General features: G+C 35.0%; 1 protein-coding gene and 1 long non-coding RNA gene across 6 annotated transcripts in view; one reads left to right on the top strand and one right to left on the bottom strand.

The window, feature by feature from the left end:
* The window catches only part of LOC110143638 (cadherin-10), a 183,088-nt gene that overhangs the window by 128,966 nt on the left and 28,937 nt on the right, over nucleotides 1-25,185 (top strand). For all 5 annotated transcript variants that reach the window (XM_070476522.1, XM_070476521.1, XM_020903293.2 and 2 more), the window contains 3 exons: nucleotides 4,449-4,743; nucleotides 6,242-6,361; nucleotides 6,792-6,959. In XM_070476522.1, the coding sequence (XP_070332623.1) occupies nucleotides 4,449-4,743; nucleotides 6,242-6,361; nucleotides 6,792-6,959 (583 nt within the window). The remainder of the gene's footprint in view (nucleotides 1-4,448; nucleotides 4,744-6,241; nucleotides 6,362-6,791; nucleotides 6,960-25,185) is intronic.
* LOC110143639 (uncharacterized) lies at nucleotides 1,202-6,949 on the bottom strand. The gene is made up of 4 exons (XR_011491179.1): nucleotides 6,813-6,949; nucleotides 6,092-6,352; nucleotides 1,925-1,964; nucleotides 1,202-1,269 (listed from the first exon to the last, which is right to left on the bottom strand). It is a non-coding gene; the product is annotated as an uncharacterized lncRNA (long non-coding RNA).

The following is a 25,185-nucleotide window of genomic DNA, read 5'->3' as shown; positions in this document are numbered from 1 at the left end:
ATAATATTTTAATAAACATAGACTAATGCAAAGTCCCCAGACATGGTCATTTTGTCCCTTTATTCTAGTGTTAGTGTTCCATTGTTTCCCTCTGTGAGAAAAGAACATGTTTTTTCTTTACTTTTATGCAAGTTCTTAGAATTCAAAAAAAATGTATTCTGTCTGGTTTCTTAAAACCAACACTTATAAATTCATAGATCTAATTTGTTTCTCTTACATTTGAGAGGGAAGAAGTCTTTTCATTTCTGAATCATGAAACCAGCAGTCCAGCTTCCAACTGACATCTCTTTGATTCCCAGCTATCATGTTCAATTTTCTAATCCAACGGAAACTCCCCCAGTATGTGGTCCAATTACAAGATTTAATTTTCACTCTCTGTAGTATAAGTGAAGGTAAGAATCCTGCTGTGATTCATATTCCAAAACTGAGCTTTCTAAAAATTAAAATCTCACCATACTAGCAACTTCTTTTTTGTATGTCTAACTGATTAGAAGAGTAGAACTGGTCTTAATGATTCCCATCTTGCCTTATTTCCGTCTCCACTCTGAATCTATGTTCTATATTCATCCAAAGTTCTTTATGAGATATAAAATTTGTAAAACACAGAAAAAAAAATCCCCAGGTTTAAACCTCTGCTCCTTCTTTACCACAAAATTTGTGTGATATATATTTAAGGAAATCTACTCATTCCCATAAGCTAGTTTAGGGGACTCTCCTGTGAATTTCTATTACTGTGTTTGAATCCCCCATAGCATTAGGATGGAACTGTTGATTTCCATTTAGAAAGACTTGATTCTTATGAGAGTAACTAAATATTTCTCAATTAAAATTGTTGAATGAATAGACAGTAAACACTGTAAATGTCTAAAAGACATCACAAAGTTTTCTGATGAGATGATTGGTAATATCAATAATCTTTTCTTGAACTATTTGTTTCCCAGACAGAACAAGAACTACGCAATGCTTATATCTGTCATTTGGAAAATTGAAGCTGTATTGCACATTCATATAATTGGAAAGTTTCCCAGCAACTATGTACATTTTCAATTGCTAAAATGCTTCAATCTTGTGACTTTTTTTCCCTGGACAACACAGTCATATGTTACTTCTGAGAGCTGTTTTGTTAAACACAGATATTTCTTATTTCTCAAGTTTACTTTGTTGTTTATGAATAGCTAAAAATGCAGTAAAAATGTATTTGTTACCTGACTTCTAGATCTTTTTCTCTAAAGCACCTATCCATTTGAGATTTTCTTTTTTTTGTTGTATCTGTAATAATGAGGTTTTTATCCAGAAATCAGGAAAATGAAGTTTGATCCAAATTTAATGGCTAAATGATGATTACTATAAATAATTAACTGAAAAATAAACTGCTTTTATAGACCAAGTAGTAACCAGTAATGCAATATATTGGGGGGAGAGGAATTAAATATTTGTTTAATTTAAACAATGTTGATGTCCACTTAAAAATACTTTCACAGGCAAGTTCATTGACATAAGCTCCTATAAAGCAAAATGAACTTTCAAATAAGGGAAGAGATTCTACTTTAAAGAGAATATAATCAGTGTACTATTTCTACAGATAATTAGATAAAAATTTTTGCTGGTTTAAGTAAAGAGCAAAAACATCAAACCTATTTAGGTAAATATCTAATTCTATAATATTTTGCATATGAAGGATATTGTCTCCAATTTTTATTTCTCTAGGCTATAGGTAAGTATGCCTATTCTGATTAATGACTACATTTTATATGACTATATAAAAAAAGCATGTAACCAATAAACTTATTTACAAAGCAGAAACAGTCTCACAGACATAGAAAAAAACTTATTGTAACCAAAGAGGAAGGAGGGAGAGGAATAAATTAGATATATGGGATTAATAGATACATACTACTATATATAATAAACAACAATGACTTACTGTCTAGTACAGGAAACTATATTCAATATCTTGTAATAACCTATAATAGAAAACAATAAAAAAGAATGTATAGCCAAGTTAATTTGCTGTATACCTGAAACTAAACTATATTGTAAAGCAACTATGAAAGTGAAAGGGAAAGTCACTTGGTGTGTCTGACTCTTTGCGACCCCATGGACTGTCCATGGAATTAGCCAGGCCAGAATACTGGAGTGGGTAGCCTTTCTCTTCTCCAGGGGATTTTCCCAACTCAGGGATTGAACCTGGGTCTCCCACATTGCAGACGGATTCTTTACCAGCTGAGCCACAAGGGAAGCCCAAGAATACTGGAGTGGGTAGCCTATCCCTCCTCCAACAGATCTTCCCAACCCAGGAATTGAACAGGGGTCTCCTGCATTGCAGGCAGACTCTTTACCAACTAGGCTATCAGGGAAGCCCAAAACTATACTTCAATTTTTAGAAAGACAACATGGACATGATGATGGCTAAGTAATACTACATGCTTTACCAAAACTTCAAAAACCTACACATTGTTTTTCTATTTCTTAGCAGATAAAAAGCAAAATATAAATTTTAAATGATAATCTCTTACTATAATCAAACCATGATCATAGCATTAAAAAAATGTTTATTGGTTGGGTGATACAGTTAGAGAAAAACCTACAATCCTTGTGTTTTACAGAGCCATGCTCTATTTATCCTATGGCTAATTCTCTACCTTCAGGGGAAGAATTCTGGACAAGCAAGGGAGTTTTCATATCTGAAACTGGCACATCCATTTCCAGACCATGCTTGAAGTACTTGAGACTCATTATTCCCTGCCCAAACATCCTTTAACTTGCTTCTGGATCCTGAAGAGTCCTTTCTCCAGGTCAGGCTGCCAAAGACCAGATTTACCCGTTGTTATATGAAGCTTTCATCCTGAGGCTGGTCTAGTGTGAATTTGTTAAAAACAATATACAGTCACCCCTCCACAATTGTGAGCTCAGTGTCTGTGAAAAGTGAAAGTGTCAATCATTTCTGGCTTTTTGCGACCTCATGGACTGTATCCTACCAGATTCCTCTGTCCACGGAATTCTTCAGGCAAGACTACTGGAGTGGGTAGCCATTCCCTTCTCCTGGGGACCTTCCCAATCCAGGGGTTGAACCCAGGTCTCCTGCATTCCAGGCATATTCTTTACCATCTGAACCACCAGGGAGATTTAACCAATCACAGGTGGTAAAAATGCTGCACAATCCACCGGATGGTAGAATCCACGGATGCTCAGCCTATAGATAGATACTGAGGGCTGAAGTCTTCCCTGGTGCTCTGATGGTAAAGAATCTTCCTTCACTGAAAGTGACCTGGGTTCAATCCCTGGGTCAGAAAGACCCCCTGGAGGAGGGCATGGCAACCCACTGCAGTATTCTTGCCTGGAGAACTCCATGGACAGGGAAGCATGATGGGATACAGTCAATGGGGTCGCAAAGAAATGGACATGACTGATGATGAATATACACCTACACAGGACTTCACTGTGCCATTTTATGTCAGGATTCAAGAATCCTCAGAGTTTGGTATCCACTGGGATCCGGGAATCAATCCTCCATGGATACTGCAGGGCAATTGCAGATACCTGGTAATTGCCAAACGATACATGGGCTCCTGGACAATATTAGGACTGGAATGGGATGTGCACAGGGCTGAATCCACATGAATACATATAAAGCTCTTTGATGTGATGACTAGATTCTGGAAGATTAGTGTTGTTGCTCTGTATTGCATTGTTTCTGCATTTGCTTGAGCTTGTTAAAAAGATAGATTTGACAATGTAGGAAGCTAGATAAAGCATATATTATTTAATTATTTATTAGCTTGATTTATAGCTTTTTGGTGTTTTTATGTATTTCTGATTTATAATCTGGTGTTATATAGATATATATTCATACTCTTGTTCTGAACTCTACAAATATTTCTTGGGACAGCTGCTGTTTTTTGTATGAATCAAAGGATGATGGGTAAATTTTCTAATGTATCATTAGAACTGTGTCATGCAACTTTGCCTGCCCTACAATCCTTAAGATACTGTGAATTCCCCAACAGAAATACAGTAATTAATCATAAGTTTACAGGAGATAAATGCTGTGTATAATATGAGAGTAAAAGGATTTTCCATTCACAGCAAGAGATGAGAGCAGCAGTGTTTACATCAGCATATCAAGACAGATGACTTATGTCTTTGTCAGGAGTTATTTGCGTACAGAAATGGTTATTTACCAAGCTAAGCAAAGAAAGAAGCTGTGTTTGGTTTATTTTATTACTTTTTTCCATTTAGAATAAAAATCACACTGATATGGAAATGGCTAGTCCTATTGTTTAAAGTATATAGATGAGTGCGATCAGACTTATTCAACTCTCATTTCAAGAACTGAGATAACTGACCCCATTATTCAAGGATGGGACTTGAGAGACCTTCTTTGAATTCTTACTGCATTATGTACCTTTAGACATTATCATGGATATGCTCATTTTTATTTCCCCTAGCTTCATTCAGACCAAGATAAAGGAGATGGATCCCTCAAATATATTTTATCTGGAGATGGAGCTGGTACTCTTTTTATTATTGATGAAAAAACAGGTGACATTCATGCCACAAGAAGAATTGATAGGGAAGAAAAGGCCTTTTATACTCTACGTGCACAAGCTATTAACAGAAGAACTTTGAGGCCGGTAGAACCAGAGTCTGAGTTTGTGATCAAAATCCATGATATCAATGACAATGAGCCAACGTTCCCAGAGGAAATTTATACAGCGAGTGTTCCTGAAATGTCCGTTGTAGGTGAGTTCATTTACAACGTTTATGGTGGCGTTCAAAAAATATAAAAAATAGTAATCAAGAAACTCTTAGAATATTATGGTCAATTAACTGAAGTCATCTTTGATTTCCTGAGTATGTACTTAATTTTATGAATAAAAAATGAGCCAGAAAAAAGATTAATGCATTTTTCACCTCCTATGGGTTTGTACATTTCTACAATATAATAAATAGACACTTCCCTCAAAAATCCAAGAAAATACCATTGAACTTCAGTAGAAAACTATGAAAACATAAATGTTTGTTACATATATTTGGAGAATAGTTGTTTAAAATTCTGACTCCAAATATATTATAAGTACACTTAGAACACCATAAATGCAATCTGGAGTCTTTATATGTGTACTGTCGTTGTAATTTGTCTAAAGAGTTTGTATTACCTAGATGACATGAACAATGAAATTAATTAGATTTTCTATTACTTCATATTAAATATTTTAAAATATTTCACTATAGCCATTATATATAAAACTTTCCTGATATAAATCTCTTACTCAAATGAACCAGTTAAAAATCAACAGCTAATGACAAATGGATACAGAATTACAAAATAAAGTTGCAAATGCTGTGAAACAGAATGTGTGATAAAACTGGAAGTATAACATTCAAGAAAATAGAATTTGCTTTTCAATAAATAAATAGAAATTGTTGGTAGGCAAAGAAAATTAAGACTGATTTCATTTCTTTGTTAAATAAAGAAGCACAGAAAAGTAAATATCAGGAAACAATGATAACATTTTTAGAGATATGTATTCGGATTTAGTAAAATAGATTCATTTCTCAAATGTAAGAGAAGTAAACTGATGAAGTAATTCTGATACATTTTCCTTGTAACAATTATAATAGAAAATGTCATACTGCTTTTCTCAAAAGCATTGTTCAGGGATTATTATTTAATATTTACTTCACTAAATCCCAAGGACTTTTGGCAATCACCTTAATATAAAGCCTTTTATATATTTTGAACTTTATTAAATAGCTTTTAATAGTTCATGGGACTTGGGATCATCTTGGATTGTTTCTAAATTTAGAATTTAATCTATTCATAAAACTGTATTCTGGAGCAGATGTTAATTATTTTTATAGTTAATTAGTGGAGAGAGGGAAAGAAAAGCATCCTTACTCCTTTGTGATTAGATATGCCCTTTACACGAAACAAATCTATTATGTGAAAGTGAATTTACATACCAAACCGGAGCATTTGTAAAGTGTCTACCTTTAGTATAATCTGATACACTGTCAGCATTATCTATTACATGAATGAAATGCACCTGTTGGCTAAATAAAATACCTTGTTGAATTCAAAGTTTACCTGTAATAACTCTCTCTATATTTTTTCGTCTAAATTATATACAAATGTTTCTTTAAGAGGTAGCCCAAAATCATTCAAGTCTTCCATGAAAACCAGTGCTTTTGCTCCTTCTGGTACTGTGCAGAACTAAGCTGAATTTGGATACTTCAGGTACTTCTGTGGTGCAAGTCACAGCTACAGATGCCGATGACCCTTCGTATGGGAACAGCGCCAGAGTCATTTACAGCATACTTCAAGGGCAGCCATATTTCTCTGTGGAGCCTGAAACAGGTCAGGAATCATGAATCAGGGTTCATTTATTTAATAGTCTCTATGATTGTTATCAGTTTTTAAAAAAAGGAACAACACTTTAACATTAATACTCACATAAGAGTGATGATGCCACAATTAAAGATTTAAGAACTCAAAGCTGAATGATTGCGCAAACTAATGGGAATATACCTGCTTTTCTATTTTTCCATCTGGGTTTAGGGCACTAGACAGCATATATGACAATCTTTAGAAAATAGAAGAACCAAACAGATTGGAAAATATTTACTGAGAATCATTTTATAATCTCTAGACAATAAAAAGCAATGGAGAAAACATTTTTGTTTTTCAAAAATCTCTACTTTGTATTTGCAATTTGTGAGCTTAAACAAATAACAACTGAGATTTTAATAACCATAATAAAAGGTTGTTTGTTTTTTTTTTCTTCAAGGTATTATAAGGACTGCTTTACCAAACATGAACAGAGAAAACAGGGAGCAATATCAGGTGGTAATCCAGGCCAAAGACATGGGCGGTCAGATGGGAGGCTTATCGGGGACCACCACGGTCAACATCACGCTGACAGACGTCAACGACAATCCCCCGCGCTTCCCCCAAAGTAAGTTTTCTTTAACGGCCTTTCTTCAGGGCAAAAGCTTGAGAGTGAAAAACGAAAAAAGAGAAAGCAACTGTCAATCATTTCATTTAAAACGGATTGAAATATGCTACAAGGATGAAGAAAAAGATGCATATGCTGATGAATTCATTGCTATTAAAAGATAAAAATAAAATATTTCAAACATATTTCTTTCAGAGACAGAGGGCTCTATGATCATAAACTCTCTCCATATATATATATATGTACCTATATGTTCTACGTCCATGATTACCATCTAAGAACTATTTCTATCAGTTAGCAAAGGAAATATTTTATTTAAAAAAAAACAAAAAAAAACTAAATTATACTTTCCCAATGATTGTGTTTATTTCTACTTAGAATTTAATAAGGAGGATTCTAATTTGAGGATTAAATATTTCAGTAAAATATCTAATTTTTCATATTATAAAGACTTAGAACAACAAAAAAAGACCTAGCCGAAAAGAACTACATAGGGAGAACCTTACAAACTAATCAGGCTTCCATTTACTATCACTATGCTAGGCTTCCATGCGTTTGGAATAGCAATCTTACTAAAACAGTTTGTATTCTGATTTATTTATAGATTTATGTTGTGGTTTAAAATGGATCCTTCAAATTCTCGAAACAGGTCAGGAATAGGTTAAGAACCATTAGCATCTGACTGTATAATTACATTTGTTTATTCTTTTTTATACAAATTTGGTAGAAAACATGCAGCTAGAGCAGATGATACTGGATCTCAGAGGACACTGCCAAGACTCAGTCAATTTCCTGTTAATCTAAAAGACTCTTTATTTCAAGATGGATGCTCACATTGTTAGGAAATGTGGTATAAAACAGAGGCTTTGGGATGATTTATGTTTTTAATTTTTAACATTTGCTGCATATTAACTTCTAAATTGATCTCCCAGTTTTAGCTTTTTGTTTTTAACTGCCTTACATAACTTTGTGTTAAGGTATTAAAACATAAAAAGCAATAGCTTTACGTGATATTTATATGTTTATGCTAAAGACCATTACACAGAAAGAATTATAGTCTAAGAATTACTGTGTTGTTTTGACTCTTTAGAAGCGTTTCACCTCTCTTCCTATACCAGTTTTATCTAACTTTGACTATTAATAGTGCATGATTTTAATTGAATTGTTTAAAATCATGTGTGTTGAAAGATTATAAAATTCATATAGAATAATCTTGAGTGAGCTTAATCATATACTCATGTATTTTTGATGATATATTGTTAGATATTTAATTTACATGTCCCTCAGCCATTGCTATTGTGGTGTTTGACCCCAAACACAGAAGGAAGTGTGTCTGCTTATGCTGTTTTCCAATTATCAGGCCTCAGCTTCAGGGTAATTTTAGTATTGGCAGGGGAAAGAAAATCAAGAATAAATCTTTATGGTTCTTTCAGATCAGGTCTAAGGACATGCCCATGCACTAAAACTTAAATTTCACATTTTACATTTCTGACCACCTCTTACCGTGAGCCTCTTACCAAGAGAACAGAATACAAATCTGAAAAAACAAACTGTAACTAGCTACACAATCCACAATGAGCAAAAGTATTTGTGAGAAAAGTATTTTGAGTAAAAGATGACCATTAAGAGGATTGTTAAATTTTATTTTTTTTTTATTTATTTATTTTTTTTAAATTTTTATTAGTTGGAGGCTAATTACTTTACATCATTACAGTAGTTTTTGTTATACATTGATATGAATTAGCCCTGGATTTACATGTATTCCCCATCCCAGTCCCCCCTCCCACCTCCCTCTCCACCCGATCCCTCTGGGTCTTCCCAGTGCACCAGGCCCGAGCACTTGTCTCATGTACCCAACCTGAGCTGGTTATCCGTTTCACCCTAGATAATATACATGTTTCAATGCTGTTCTCCTGAAACATCCTATTTTTAATGTTAATTAATTAATTTATTTGGCTGCATCAGGTCTTAGTTGCAGCATGTAGGCTCTTCCATTTTGGCATGCAGGCTTCTCTCTGGTTGTGGCCCATGGGCTTAGTTGCCCTGTGTCATGCAGGATTTTAGTCCCCCGAGCAAGGATTGAACCCATGTCAACTGCTCTGGAAGGTGGATTCTTAACCACTAGACTAGCAGAGAAGTTCCAGGATTATTAGAGTTTCACTTCTCAAGAACATATATGCACACGTGTCCAAAATACACAGCCTATTTTAAAATGATGCATTTGATAAACAAATTAATAGATTCTAATTAAATGGAAAAATAGACATTTGAACCGATGAAAATATCCAGTAAAATCCATTGTATCATTTTTCTTCTACTACAATACCTTTATTAATTCATTCACTGATTACGTTGTTTTCTTTTGTTTAGTCAGATTTTGTGGTTGGTATCTGGTACGCATATTACACAAGCCAGGGTATAATAACGATAGTAATAATAATAAAATAATAATAATGAAAAGAAAGAGCATAGCATGTTTTCTAAATAACGTTTTCATTTCACCACACATCAAGTTACTTATTAACCTACTTTATTTTATCAGAACCCACTGAGGTTAGTATCTGATCTCCATTCTACAAATGAGAAAATGAATGTTATAGACATTAAGGATGAACTGTAAGTAATGGCAGAGGTGGTTTGAAATTCATGCCCAGCTCCAGATGTACAACATAATATGTTAGAAGAAGTTTTAGAGCATCCTGTATCTTGTCTCATTACTTTTTAATTATAAATGGAAATATAATTTATGGATTTTTATTTTCTCAATTATCTTTTCTCTTATGAATATTTGCAACCACATCTTACTATTGGGAACACTCAGTCATGGCAATTAGGATGTTACTTGATAGTCTAAGTTACCTAACATGCGGAAAACTAGTTTTTAATTTCTCATCTCATTTCATTAAATAGCCAGTGTTTGGCAAGAGTTCCACAGGTTATGAAGACCTTCATATGTAGCATATCATTGACACTCACAAGTTACTTGTATGCACACATTGCTATTATTATTATACCCAATATACAGAAGAAGTAAAGGAGGTTCAGAGTGGAAATAATAAAGAGAACAAACTGGTACTGCCTAATAAAAATAAAATGCAAATCAAGATTGTATGCCACAAATGTAATTTTAAATTGTCTATCAACCATACTTAAAAAATTAAAATAAGCAAGACATATTAATTTTAATCATATATTTTAAGCCAATATTATCCTTTAAACATATCATTAATATAAAACTTATGCAGATGTTTTACATTCTTTTGTCACATAAATTTTTGAAATATCCTCTTTCATCAAGTGTTTTCCAGTTATTTCAAACTCAAGCCAGACATTTGCAATCAATAACTGCATCAGGGTAAGTGACTTAACTGGTGTCTGCCATATGAGACAGTTTAGGACAGACTATGGAGTCATTCTTATGAGCCCAACTCTGTCTTCATTTGTAAGTTTTCTCACCTTGGTCCATTTGAATGACCTCTTAATAGAAGATGCCATTCCAGTGCCATTCAGTAAAACTGGAAGGCAGTGCATACCCCGTGGAGTGGTAAGACCAAATAATTTTAAGTATATGAAGTACTTGACTCAGTGGCTGGCTATTAGTGCATTTATGTGTTCAATTATGTTAATGTGTGTAAGTACTGCTCTATTTTTATTATTATCTAATATTATAAAGGTAGGGTTAAAACTTAAACTTCCAGGCAGGTTAATCCAAGTTCAACATTTTCTAATATGGTATATCTATAGGAGATAAAAATCTTAGTCATTTGGAAGGAACAGAAACAGATGAAAGCCCACATGTCCTTCATTGCTTATCTTGTTTATTGTGTAGATCTGTAAAAATTGTTCTCAATCAGAGACAGTTTTGTCCCCCAAAAGATATTTAACAATATCTTAAGACATGTTTGTTTGTCTCAGCTGGTCACTATTACAGGTATCAATTGGATGTAAGCTAGAAATGCTGCTAACCATCCCTGCAAGTCACTTGACAAAAAATTATCTGACCCAAAATGTCATCAGTAGTGAGGTTGAGAAACTTTGGTATTATTTGGGTATCTCTTCAAGTGAAATCAGAAATTTTTTATTTAAAAATATTTATTGAGAAGCTCTTTTTCCAAACACTATTGTAAATATATATATCTGTGTGTGTGTGTGTGTGTGTGTGTTGTGTTCCTATGATCTTTCATTAAGATGGGAGAGGCAAATGATACATAAGAAAAGCAAAAATCAGTTATACATACACAGTATTCGCTCAGTTCTGGGTAAAAAGAGAACATGAGTGTTCCAAGGGGGACGATTAGGGAAGATCTTGCTCATGAGGTGATATTTCATCCAATCACTGCAAAATGTAATAGTTCACAGTGGTAAAGGATCTGCCTGCCAATGCAGGAGATGCAAGAGACAGGTTCAATCTCTGGGTAAGGAGGATCCCCTGAAGTAAGAAATAGCAACCTGCTCCAGTATTCTGGCCTAGGAAATCCCATGGACAGAGAGGCCTGGTGAGCTACAGTCTGTGGGGTCACAAAGAGTCAAGACATGAGTGACTGAGCACACACACACACACACCCCCAAAAGTGGGAACGTCCTTCAAGCAAAGGAAACAGCATATGAGCAACTCTGAATTGGAAGTTGAATGATGCTAAATGGAAGTTGAAGGTCAAGAAATGTGGTTGGATCACACCAAACAATAAGAAGATTGCTGGGGGAATAGATCAGCAAGCCCTGCACTCACAGAAACATTGGCAATAGTGAATTATTATTGGAATTAAAAAAAAATAAATAAAACAGCCATATGTGTGATCTAAGTTATCATTACGCTCTTGGGGCTCTAGAGGTATATAAGCATGTGAGCATTGGTAAGGCATGTGTACCTTAGCATGTTTCTAAAAGAGAAGCAATGGATTAGAAGGTTGAGGTGCATCTGAAAAATGAGTTCCAAAAGTATTTTAAGATTTTTCTCCAGATAGTAAGTTGTATTTTCACTACCAAAACAATGTATCTGTTGGAATTATTTCTGAATCCTAGGTTGTTTCAAGTGACTTTGATTTTAAAAACAATTAGTGGAGAAAAAAAAAATATTGCTTTCCTTCTGATGATAGGCATGATAGGCATGGTGCTTGCAATTAAGCATATTAGGGTTAATAAGTTTTTGTTGCCAGAAAGGGGGCTTTTTTCAGGACCTGAGAGTGGGCTCTTGACTAACACTTGGAAATGAATTGTCTGAGGAGACAAACATACTGACGAAGCAAAAGTCTATTGGGAAGGGGCCCCAGCAGGGGAAAAGGAACCCAGGACACAGTCTCAGGTTTTACAATAATGGGGTCAGCTGTCCAGATTGTCTCTGGCCGGTTATCTTGCTTGTCCCTGGTGGTGCATGCATCTCAGCAAAGATGAATTTTAGCTTCAGGGTTTCTGGGGGGTTGACAGGACATATTAGGAGCTGGCATTTCTCCCTCCTTTCCCCGTCCCCAAATTCTCCCAGTTTTCCACACCAGAACTCCGATTTCTTGTTGGGATCTCCCATTGTGAGGCAGCTCATGCAAACAGTTATTATTGTACCTGGCTAAGGCAGGTGTTTTTGGATGTTAACTGTTCTCTAACATCTTGAATCCTGATTATAAATGGCTTACTGTCTAGCAGGGGAGAGAATATTTCAGTATGAAATGATACATGTGATAAGGGAACTTGGGACAGAATTTAATGAGCGAACAGAGGAGCAGCACTTTTCCAAACAGAGGGGAGGAGAATTGAGTGCATCCTTTACAATGGAAGATATTTTTGAGAAAATTTATCTTTTGATATAAACCCTTTCTGTGAACTACTACAAGCCATAAGGGCAGGAAAAGAAGGAGAATTCGTGAAGTTGGAAATTCAAAAAATTACCAATGTAGGATATTAGCAAAAGACATATTCTGTGCAAGTAGAAAAAGAAAATGGTAAAAGATTGCTTCAAAGTGGTGGTGAGAATTATCTTTGGTGATGCTTTGAATGTTTACTTTTCTGTATTATCTATTTTGTATCTATTTTTATAACTTGATACAGGAAAACCAGAATAACAAAGGATAGAAAAGGACAGGAGTGACAACTGCTTCAAAGTCAGATAAAATGAGTTTTGAGTAGCAGCTATTGGAATTTGCATAATAGGGGTAATTGTGTATGATCTTCCCCAACTGGTTTTAGTATAAATCATTTAAAGAAGCTGGAGGGTTGTAAATTGAGGAATAAAAGAAAGTCAGAAAGAGGATCAAAGAAATAATGCCTGCACTTTAAAAAGCTTAGGTGAACAAGAAAATAAAATACAAAAGGAATATATTGTAATAGTTAAAAATAAATCCTAGATTAAGGGTGGTTCAGCAGATAATTTTTGAGAGCATCCTTTATCCAGACTCAAAGCAAGAATTAGGGCTACAGTTAACCAAAGACATGAGCTACTGGTGGAATGTGTATAAAATTAAGTGATGATCACATGAAACTACAATATGATGTCTGGCCATGGGTAAGTACATGAAGAACAGAAAGAAGAATAAAGGACTAGTTATTTTCAGCATGAATAGGAGAGTCCTCTCCCTAAGGAGGCCTGAATAATTTTGCAAATAGAAAATGCATGCAATTAGACAATTTTGTTTCTTTAATTGTCAGTTCCTGTGTCTACAGTACTTAGAGTGCTGCAATTAACAAATAAGGTCACTTATATTAAATGTTTTCCGTAGTAACTGTAACATATAGTGTCTCCCTGCGTGTGTACCTGCTAAGTTGCTTTAGTCGTGCCTGACTCTTTGCAACCCCATAGACTGTAGCCCACCAGGCTCCTCTGTCCATGCGATTCTCCAGGCAAGAATACTGGAGCGGGTTGCATGCCCTCCTCCAGGGGATCTTCCCAACCCAGGCAACAAACCCACATCTCAAGCCTCCTGCTTCTCCTTACATAATGATTTGCTTCCCTTTCCTTATTCCTTCTCCACGAGAAATGTGCAAACTCTAATCTTGTTTTTCTTGTTCTGATGCTGTGCTGCTATTCACTGATGGCCAAAAAGTAAATAAAAGGGTCTTAAGTCTAAAGTACCTATAACTTCAGCAAAATGAATGAACTTACCTCATATGAATAAAAGAACATCCATGGATGAGGACTTCAGAGCAAATGGTCCTGCTCTTCAAGCAGTCAAACATTCAATGGTCCTTAACTTTTACTATGTTTCATTGTGCTAGGATAGACAGACGTTATACTCCATCACCTGTATTCTATCCACCTGGTATTTTCAATTGAATATTTTTAGTTTCTTTTACCCCCACATACTTCCTTCTTTCCTTAAAAATCAGAAAACAAAATAGGCTTTGTGGAAAAGGATTATGAAGAGATTAAAGTACTGGAACCTGATCATTGTAGGCTTGGCAAAAACACCCAGGACAGTGGGATTTGTGCCCAAATGGTCTTTTTAAAAAGCACCTCTGGAAAAATGCTAGGATACTAAGTTTCCTCTTGAATCAGAATCAGTGATTAAAGAATAGTTGATATGCAGAGGCGAGGCTAGGCTCATTGCCTTAATACAGAAGAAGATGTTGTATGATAAGACTCAAATACTTTCCAAAAAGAGAAAAATAGAAACAGAATGACAAAAAAATAGACATCAGAAAGGAAGGTCCATGCCGAGAGAAAAAGAGTTTACAAAAGCAGCTACATGGATGATCAGGGTTCCAGTCAACCTGCTGGTGTCTAGAAGACTTGGCTCTAGTACTTGGATGGGACAGTATTTCACTAGAACTCAAGGAAGAGGGGCTTCCCAGGTGGTGCTAGTGGTAAAGAACCCACCTGCAATTGCAAGAGATGAAAGAGATCCCTGGGTTGGAAAGATCCCCTGGAGGACAGCATGTCAACCCACTCCAGTATTCAATCCAGTATGAAATCAATCCAGTACTGAATCCAGACAATCCAGTATGGATTGTCTCTTGCCTGGAGAATCCCATGGACAGAGGAGCATAGCAGGCTGCAGATCATAGGGTCACACAGAGTCGGACACAAATGAAGTGACTTAGCAAGCACACACTCAAGAATAAGAAAGAAACTAAACATCTGGCTGAGATCTGGTAAAAAAAAAACCCAACTTTAGAACATAGTTTGGGAAGACCACAGCTTGTTATTCTTATGTGGCTGCTTTTCCATGCATTGTAACACAGAGCAAAGAAAAGAGATTATTTTATCATCTACTTAGTAATGCATATGTCCTCCAGAGAAACCCAGTTGTCCTAGAACCACACCCCTGGTCTATTTAAGACACAGACCTCTTTGCAGACAGCTTAGATGGACAAGCGGAAGTCAGGAATCAGTATCAAGAACATTTATGTAGTAGTTGAGCTGGGAATTTATGAAGAGAGAATTTATAAGCTCCAAAAAAATATGATTGAGTGATGGGCTTCTTTATATTTATTTATTTCTGATCTCGTAATATATTTCAGAATATTATGTATATAGATGATTAATATCACATTTGTGACAATGTGATATATTTATTACGCAAGCTTACAGATCTGTCCCAAGTGCCCTCAAAAGAGTAAATTTATTGCTGCTTACTTTTTTTTTTTTTTTGCTGTGACATTGAGAATGGTAACAAAAATCAAGTTTTCATCATTTGGTTGTTGGTTCTGAAAATTAGCAGAGAATTTTCACTTACAAGAAAGTTTTTTTGTTTTTTTTTTTAAGATGATGGAACACTGGATGTACATATAAACTTAATGAGACTAATTTTCTGAGTATTTTGATGCCAACACTTTTCCATAAAGTTATATTTAAAGATTATACAGAAATACAGCCAATTCAGATACCATAGCATGCAATTCTAGAATCACTCAGAGCCTGGAGGAGGTTTTATACCTATGTTTGTTTGCTTTAACTGAATGACCTTTATTGGCTACCTTTATTTAGCTCGTTAAATGACATAAATATGGATTGTCTGATTTGCTTACACTTAAATAAAATACAGCAATAGTATAAAAATAATAGTAATAGGCACAATGTTATAACACAGATTAAACAGTGTAAAATATAATGTAAAATTAATTCATTTAATCTTTATATCTGTATAATTATAATAATATAACATTTATTTCCCCTTTTATTAGTTCAAAAAAACTTGAAACTTAAGTCACTTGCTCATAGTTTTAACGCTGGAAAAGAAATAACAGTTTCAATGGCTCAAAAATCTGTGCTTCTAACCATTATACTCAAAAAGAAATTGCTACATCAAAGATTCTCTTTATCTTCCCTGATGTATCTTGCCTTTAGTTAATTCAGTGGTTCACTAGTTGCCTGTAAATGGGAACAACTTCAGATGGGACATAATGAATTCAAAAATGTCCATGCATTTTGATACAAACCTGGGTAAATCAAACCTTGTCAGTTGTTGTTATTCAGTTGCTGTCATGTCTGCATCTTCATGACCCCATGGACTGCAGCACAGCAGGCTTCCCTGTGCTTCCCGATCTCTCAGAGTTTGCTCAAACTCATGTCCTTCGAGTCAGTGATGCCATCCAACCATCTCATCCTCTATTGCCCCTTCTCCTCCTGTCCTCAGTCTTTCTTAGTATCAAAGTCTTTTCCAGTGAGTTGGCTCTTCTCATCAGGTGGCCAAAGTGTTGGAGCTTCAGCTTCAGCATTCCAGTGAATATTCAGGACTGATTTCCTTTAGGATTGATTGGTTTGATTTCCTTACTATACAAGGGACTCTCGAGAGTCTTCTCCAGCCCCATAGGTCAAAATCATCAATTTTTGGTACTCAACCTTCTTTGTGATCCAACTCTCACATCTCTCCATGACTATTGGAAAAACCATAGCTTTGATTAATGGCTCTTTTTTGGTAAAGTGATATATCTGCTTTTTAATACATGGTGTAGTTTGGCCATAGCTTTTTGTCCAAGGAGCAAGCATCTTTTAATTTCATGGCTGCAGTCACCATCTACAGTGATTTTGGAGCCCAAGAAAATAAAATCTCCCACTATTTCCATTTTTTCCCCATCTATTTGTCATAAAGTGATGAAACTGGATGCCATGATCTTAGTATTTTGAAAGTTGAGTTTTAAGCCAGATTTTTTACTTTCATCTCCAACAAGAGGCTCTTTAGTTCCTCTTTGCTTTCTGTCATGAGATTGGTATCATCTGAATACCGGAGGTGCTTTTGCAATATCTAAGGACCAAACACAAGTGAATGCTTTATTGGATCCTTGTACTGTTTGGTGGGTAAATAAACAAGTTTGCATGAGACAAGGTCTTTCAAGGAAATGTCTATATGATACATACAGAGATTTTAATCATGTACTTTCAGTGAGTTGTGAGACTACCATAATCTCTGCCTGTACCAGGGAGGTGTGATTTAATAAGTGCTGATTTTCACTTTGTAAATAGAGTCAGCTCCTCCTCTACTGGGGATTCTAAGGTAATGTAGACCTCAGGCTGATCTGCATATTTTAAAATTATCAAGCACATTTCAAGTAGAGCAATAGTCAGGTGTGTCCCAAGGAAGATGCTTTAGCCTGAGAAAGGAGGGAATGAAATTAAAAATGTCTCTTTCCCCCTTTTTTAATATAGAAAAAATGGATATTCTTATAGTCAAAAGCACTGTTCTACTATTTATATAGGTTAGATAATAGCTCTGATTTTTACTGTCATCACAAAAATATCCTCATATATTTGTAGGATTTTTCCTTATGGTCCTAGTACCTACTATTTGGAAGAATTACAAAGAAATCATGTTATTAAAGCATTCTTTGATTTATTAAATACTTACTACTACATGGAAGGAAGTATGATAAAAAAATAACAAACTAATAATATTTTAGTGAGAAATAAGAAACCAAAAACATTACTAAATCATGTGCATTTTGAAAGATTATAAAGTCATAACACTTTTTCTTTCTCTCTCTCACAGACATATACATGCACTTTTATTACATTGTAGATTCTCTCACACACATTGTCTGCTTCACTCTTTTGTTTGCTTTTGCCTATAGATGTAAGTTATATATAAGTTGCATAAATATAATATACATGCACATATATGTACATATGCAAGCAAACTTATTTCCAGAAATATAAGTGGAGAATGATACAAAAACATTTACACTATAAATATATTCAATGCCCAAATAATAAAATGATCAACTCTTCAGATGTAAGGAGACCAGGAAAGAGAAAAATATTTAAGTATTTTCCAGGAAAGAAGACAGGCATTGAGAGGAGAGCATTTTTGTTAGGGAGGACAGAATGAACAAAGGTGACATTTGGAAAAATGCATGTGATTTGGTATGGCCGGATCCCAGGATTTGTAGCCGAGGTTGTATGAAATAAGAGTGAAAATATAGCAGAGTCAGCATCATGAAGAGGGTTGATACAAAAATAAAATGCTACCTGTATTGTCTAAGGGAGCATTTTTTTAAGAGAGCACCAGCTTCATATTGTTCTTCATTTTGTCTAATTATTCTGACAGTAACGGAGCACATTGCTTGGATCGGAAGAGCAAGGGTTGATGAGTGTCTGAACTGAATCGGAGGAGAGGAGGGATTTGAGATACAGTTAAGTGGGTGAGCCATAGGGTTTAGTAATTAGGTCGACAAAAGGTTTGAGGGAGAAAGAGAGCAAAAGATACATTCTCATTTTCTACCAGAAGAGCTTGTGTGAAGAGAGAGGCAGGGATTCAGTTTGATTCGAACGTTTTAAATTAAGATGCCTGCAGAAAGATAGTGGGTTTTAAACACCTAATACATAGTGAACAATATATACAGTGGGTTTTAAAGTATCTAGTAGATAGTGAACTATATACACATGTGAAATATACATGAGAATAGACACCTATAATCTCAGCAAAATCAACATTTAGTATGACATAACTGAGTAAATGGGCTTCCGAGGTGGCACTAGTGGTAAAGAACTCACCTGCCAATGCAGGAGATGCAAGAAATGCAGGTTAGATCCCTGGGTCAGGAAGAGCCCCTGGAGGAGGGCATACAACTTACTCCAGTGTTCTTGCCTGGAGAATCCCATGGACAGAGAAGCCTGGCTATAGTCCATAGACAAACAGGGTTGAACATGACTGAAGTGTCTTAGCATGCACACAGCAGGTATGCACACAACTGAGGAAATATACAATTTCCAAGTATGTTGAAATATATAATTTTCTAAGAAAAACATAGTGTGTGGAAATTATACAAAAATCCACCTTGAACTCTCCACTGAATCCTATAGAAAGTTACCTTAGACTAAATGATTTAGCATTTTGTTAAATGGGATTCAAAGTCCCTCTGTGTTATGGTGTCCTCTAGAACACACTTGGAAAATAACCCTAGGTAGGTATAAAGATCTATAGAAATAAAGCTAGCTGTACAGATATGTTTAGACTTAAATGCTGTTAACAGTTTTTAGTAAGCCTACAATTTCAGGGGAGACACATTGCAAAGAGACTGAGTACCTAGTACAATGCAATATGTTTATGAATGACTCATTTAAGGTTATCTTAACCTTCACGATTCTATATACTTTTTATGTTCCTACACATTGCAATTGTATATATCTATTGATGCCAATTAACTTGGAGACAATTTCAAAGAAATGAATCAAGATGGATTCCCTAGTCTCTGGGGATCAATGACAGCGTCTCTAAAAGCTTTGTCCCATTGCTTTCTTCAATGGCATGAACAGGAAACCGAGACATTTTGCAGCATCTTGTTTTGCTCTAATTTAACTTAAATGCCTTAAGCTAAGTTGGTGATCACGTCTCCAGTGTTCCCAGATCTAGGTTTCTGCCTTTCCTCTGGTGAGTGTCTTCATTTCCAAAGCCTCAGCCCCTTGTCAGTCTCTGGTGTGACTTTGAGCTCTCCTCTGCTTTTCCTAAATGCCCATTTAGCATTGCATAATTTCCTTAACTACCTTGCAGTTTCCTCTCAGGAGCTTTATCTTGTTTTTAATTTCTTCCTGTTAAGCTCATTAAAAAACATCTTTTAAACATTATACAACAGAATGGTTTATAAACGCGCATAATTGTGTCATTTTTCTTAGAGCAAGTATTGTTTGAGATTATTATGTGGCGTAGAGATGTTACAATAAGATTATATGCAAAGCAAATAAAAAAATTAAACTAATGTTAAATTATTTTGTTGATTCACGTGTGTGGTGCTTTATTCTCACAACTCTGGAAAAGTAGAGAGATTCTTAATGTAAACGTGAATAGAAATAAGGGCAGGAAACAAAGGAAAGAGTCAAATTACATCTCTTTGAAACTTACTGGGTTTTTTTTTTTAATCAACAAATGGCAGCTATTTGTTGCCATGCTTCAAAACCTGTTTGCCCTCTTTGCTCCCCCATTCATTTTCTGGCATCTAATTTGTTGCTCCTGAGGAAGTCACCCTGTCACAGATCTAACTGTGCCCATCTTCTGCCTTTCCTCCCAATTCTCTTATATTGAGCTGTCAGTTATTTCTAATTCTAGTACACAAATCTGCAGTGTTTTTCATACTCAAGTGCAGAGGTCCTACTGATTAAATTTTAGTAGCACAAGTGACCTGGAATGTTTAGTCTTGAATCAAAAAAAAAAAACAGAAGTACATCAAAATTGTTTAAAATCACTAATAAATGAAAATTTAGATGTGTGAGGGTGTCAATAATAGCCTCAGAATACACCTATTTGAGTAGCCTTATCTTTTGGCCAGTCCTTAAGAAGTATTCTTTGCAATATCACCATTTAAGTTTTTATTTCTAAATGCAAATTTGTGCAGGTAATTTGGAAATGGCAATTGCCTTTCTCCTCCTTGCATTCGTGCCTTTGTGCTTAAGTTGATAACCAAACTAAGAACATACTCACCGGGAAGAAATATTTATCTGCCCTAAACATTAAAAGAGAAGCAAATGATTCAATCTGACACCTGGGAATGAATTGGATACAACTATAAATTGGAATTGATAGGAACGCGTACCACATAATTAAAGCTTCATCAACTGTAAGGTAAAAAAAATAAGAAGCAGGCAAATAGATGCCTTTAAGGAAACATGACATGTAAGATGGATGGCAGCTGCTACTTTGCCTTTGACAGCGAATGCAGTACAGTCTGTCTGCTTTTTGGATCCACTCCTGCTGCTCCCCTTACATGGTAGACACCTTTGTAGGCTCTCCATTAAAGCAATTTCAGTTTGCTTGACAAACTAGCATAGCTGTGTTCAACAGACGAATTTTGGAAACGAATTTAAGAGTATGAGTGAATAGCTCTCTCATGCCTTTAAAATATAGAAATGCACTTTTTAAATTTTGAAGTAGTCCCCATAAATCTTGTCCTTGAATATGTTTCTTAGCGTAAACACAATTCCAGAGAAAGCACTATCTCACTACGCATCATGAGCACTGAATAAAGATTTATTGAATAAATGAATTACTGAAGTTGCCAAATAATCAAAACAATCATGAATGTATGTGTTCTATATGGGGATACAACTTATATATTTTTTATAGTATGACTATCTGAATTATTTAACAGAGGAACTAAATCTATGGTATTTTAATGAATGAGTTCAATCTTAGTCATTGCTTTTCTGGAAAGAATAGAACTCCTTGAAAACAATTTGATTAGTGTGTCAAAAAATAAATATATTTTTGTGCATGTATAGAGGACCCTGGCAGGCTACAGTCCATAGGGTTGCAAGGAGTCCCTGATGCTGGGAGTGACTGAGGGCAGGCGGAGAAGAGGGCAACAGGGGACAAGATGGTTGGATGAGATCATCAACTCATGGACATGAGTTTGAGCAAACTTCAGGGGATAGGAAATGACAGGGAAGCCTGATGTGCTGCAGTCCATGGGGTCACAAAGAGTAGGACTCGACTAAGCTACTGAACAGGAACATAATATGAATCAATGGAGAATGATCACTTCCCTACTAAACCTCAGAAAGTACTGAAAATTAATGTGGATAATGCTTACTCTCATGAAAATGAAGTAACCTTCTGATGGAAACAGTCTCTGCACCTACCAAAGAATAAAACAAAGAAATAAAAGGTTTTGGATCCTTGACCAGAACTATACGAATGACAAGTTCAAAGCAGACAGATTTTCAGAATCTAAGCCTGTGCCTAAAACTACAACAATCTCAAAAAAAGTCCAAACTAAAAATAAAAAGTGGGAGAACAAATTCCCAGAAACAATACTCCCAGTGAAAAAACACTTTTTTTTTCTTTTGTTCTTTCTCCCTGCTAAAAGATCCATGATGCAGAAACTTTCTACCATAACCTGATAATGTAATGTCCAATTTCATCAAGACAATTTTCTATTCAATTTTTTGGGAAAAAAAAATAATAATTTGCTTCAGGGAATTTTCTGGCAGTCCACGGGTTAGGGCTACATTTTCACTGCCAAGGTCGTGGGTCAGTCCCTGGGCAGGGAACTAAAATCCTGCAGGCCACATGGCATTGCCAATGATAATAATAATAATAATAATAATAGTAATTTGCTTCAAAGTATTAAATTCAGAGATAAAATTTTAAAATAAAAAATAAGCCACCCATTCCATTCTTCCTCCCCATAGCTCAAATCATCACGGAAAACAACGATAAATTATTATTCTTTTTAGTTCACCTAAGTTAAACTGTAATTAAGTAATATTTTCTTGTTATTTTAAAATTTTTTGTGTATTGCCTTTTGATTTCTTTTCATGATTCTTGAAAATGAAGCTCAGTGGCATCTCAATCTGTTCTCCCCTTAATATAATTATAATACATTTCAAAATTTCTCTATTGTTTATCTCACCAAGTTTAACTGTTATGAAATCTCTTTTATATCCACCATTCTCAGCCTTCCTCTCTTTCTGTCCCAATAGCATTTTCACTGAAGCGGTAAATATATCTAAGAAATTTTTAACCATGTCTTTAAAAAATTCTTTATAATTTTTTAAAATGTACTTTTCAAAGTATTATGCTATCACATGTAAAAGTTGAATATTTAGTTCAAAACTGTAACTAAAGCTCTTAAAAGTCTTAAGAGAAAATAAGTCAGATATTTTATTTTCCATGGAATGATTTCCACTATTGACAAAGATCCTCTTTAGTAAAGTTGTATTTTCTGAGATGTTACAGATTTGTGCTTTAGAGGTGCTATTCAAAATTTATTAGTGAAAAAGCCTGATAGCACCTAGCTTAATTCTAGCAACATTCAGAGTTATAAACCTAGGTTCATCATCAGTGCTCACTCTTCAGCATGGGTTGGCTAATCTCTGGAGCCCAGGAAAGTCTGCCATTCCAGACATTTCTTTTTCACTTTCTTGATTCGGATACATAACTCTCTAGATCTGCTGTATTCCTGTATCTTGATTTAACTTCTTGTTTTCCTGGAATATATTCTTCATTAGGTTATTTTAAAAGGGCCGAAGGGAAAGAAATTTGCTGAGTCTAAAACTATCTTTATTGGACTATCATACTTGATTAATACTGTGGCTATAGTGAATATTCAAGGTTCAAAATAACTTTATCATCAAATTTTGATGACATTGCTCAGTATCTTTCTAGGATCAGGGGTTACCTTGAAAGGTCCACTGACATTTTGATCCATGTCTTTTATTTTTCCCAACCTCACAATTATATATTAATTTTTAATCATGTGGACTTCCTTCCACTGTCCTCTAGCTCACCAGAACTGCCCTTTGTGATTTTAATTATCTGTTTAACCCATCAATTATTTTTTAACTGTTTTAACCTTGACTACTATTAGATATTGTATTTAGTTTCATATCAATACAGGAAGACACTTTTCATTCTCTAGCCAAAATTTTGTAACTTTCATCCCTTAAAATATAATGAGTATATTTTAAAAATATTCTCCACCTGATGGCTCTACATTATTTCTTTTGTTGATATGTTCCAGCTAAAGTGTTTTACTTGTCTTGATTTTGCTTTTGAGTTTTAAGTTATTGTTGCTTTTCACTTTTTTTTTTCATTTCCTGCTTACTCTACTTGTGATTCTTTTTATGTTATTACGTATGTGGGATTGAACCCACGTCTCCTGTATTGCAGGTGCATTCTAAACCACTGAGCCACCAAGGAAGCCCTGAACTTTAAATAGAAGATATTTATTTCCATCAAGTACCAGTAAAGACTAATGACACTTTTAAACAAAGCTGTATTTGACAATAATTTATGGGGTATATGGGTTTGCTTGTTTGTTTTATGTTTTCATGTAGTGTGCAGTAACTATAAGAGAACATAAGTATCACTACTTTAAAGCATTACAAGGACGTTAAAAATAGTTTGCATTCACATGCAAGATACTCAAATTGTGTGTGTGTGTGTGTGTGTGTGTGCGCGCGTGTGTGTTTGAAAGAGATTATTCACACACACACACACACACACACATATGTAGTATTTATGGTTTTCCAAACAGAATAGTGTTGAGGTCTTGTTTACATTTTGTAAAAATAATGTCACACTGTGTATAATTTTCTGAAATTTGCCTTTTTCCACTTAATATGATGCAACTAAGATTCATCCATATTTTTTCAATGTAACTATAACTCATATTTTTCAATTTTATATTATGTCAAGATGTGTGATAATGTAGCAGTTTATTTACCTATTTTCAGGCTGTTTGACATTTGGATTCTCTTCCTATTTTTTTTTCTTTTAACTTTACAAACAATAATTCCATATGGCATTTCTGCAAATATTCTTCTCAGAACATTGGTGGACTTTTATTTATGCTAATTTGAACTTCATATCATAGTATCCTAGTATGGGTTGAATTATGTTCCATAAAAATATAGTTTTAAGTCCTTAGGTGGAAATAGGGTCTTTATAGAGGTGATCGAGTTAAAAGGAGGTATTTAAGTTTGGGGCCCTTTTCCGATATGACTAGTATCCTTTAAAAGGGGGCAATTTAAATACACAGAGGGACATACACAGAGGGAAGACAATGTGAAAATACAGGGAAAAGATGGCCACATTGTTGGAATGATGTATTGACAAATCAAGGAATGCCAACGATTGCTGGCAAGCACTAGAAGCTATAAAAGGCAAAGAGGGTTCGTCTCTAGAGCTGTCAAGGAGACAATGGCCCTGCCAGATACCTAGGTTTCAGACACCTAGCTTTCGAAACTGTAAGACAATAAATTTCTACTGTTTGAAGCCACCTAGATTTTGTAAGCTTTTTGTTTTATATTGAGGTCAGCCGGTTAACCTTTGTGGACATCAAAGGGACTCAGCCATACACATACGTG

Source organism: Odocoileus virginianus, chromosome 14, assembly GCF_023699985.2.
Source record: "Odocoileus virginianus isolate 20LAN1187 ecotype Illinois chromosome 14, Ovbor_1.2, whole genome shotgun sequence".
Classification (NCBI taxonomy): Eukaryota; Metazoa; Chordata; class Mammalia; order Artiodactyla; family Cervidae; genus Odocoileus; species Odocoileus virginianus.
This window is presented reverse-complemented; position numbering and strand designations above follow the sequence as displayed.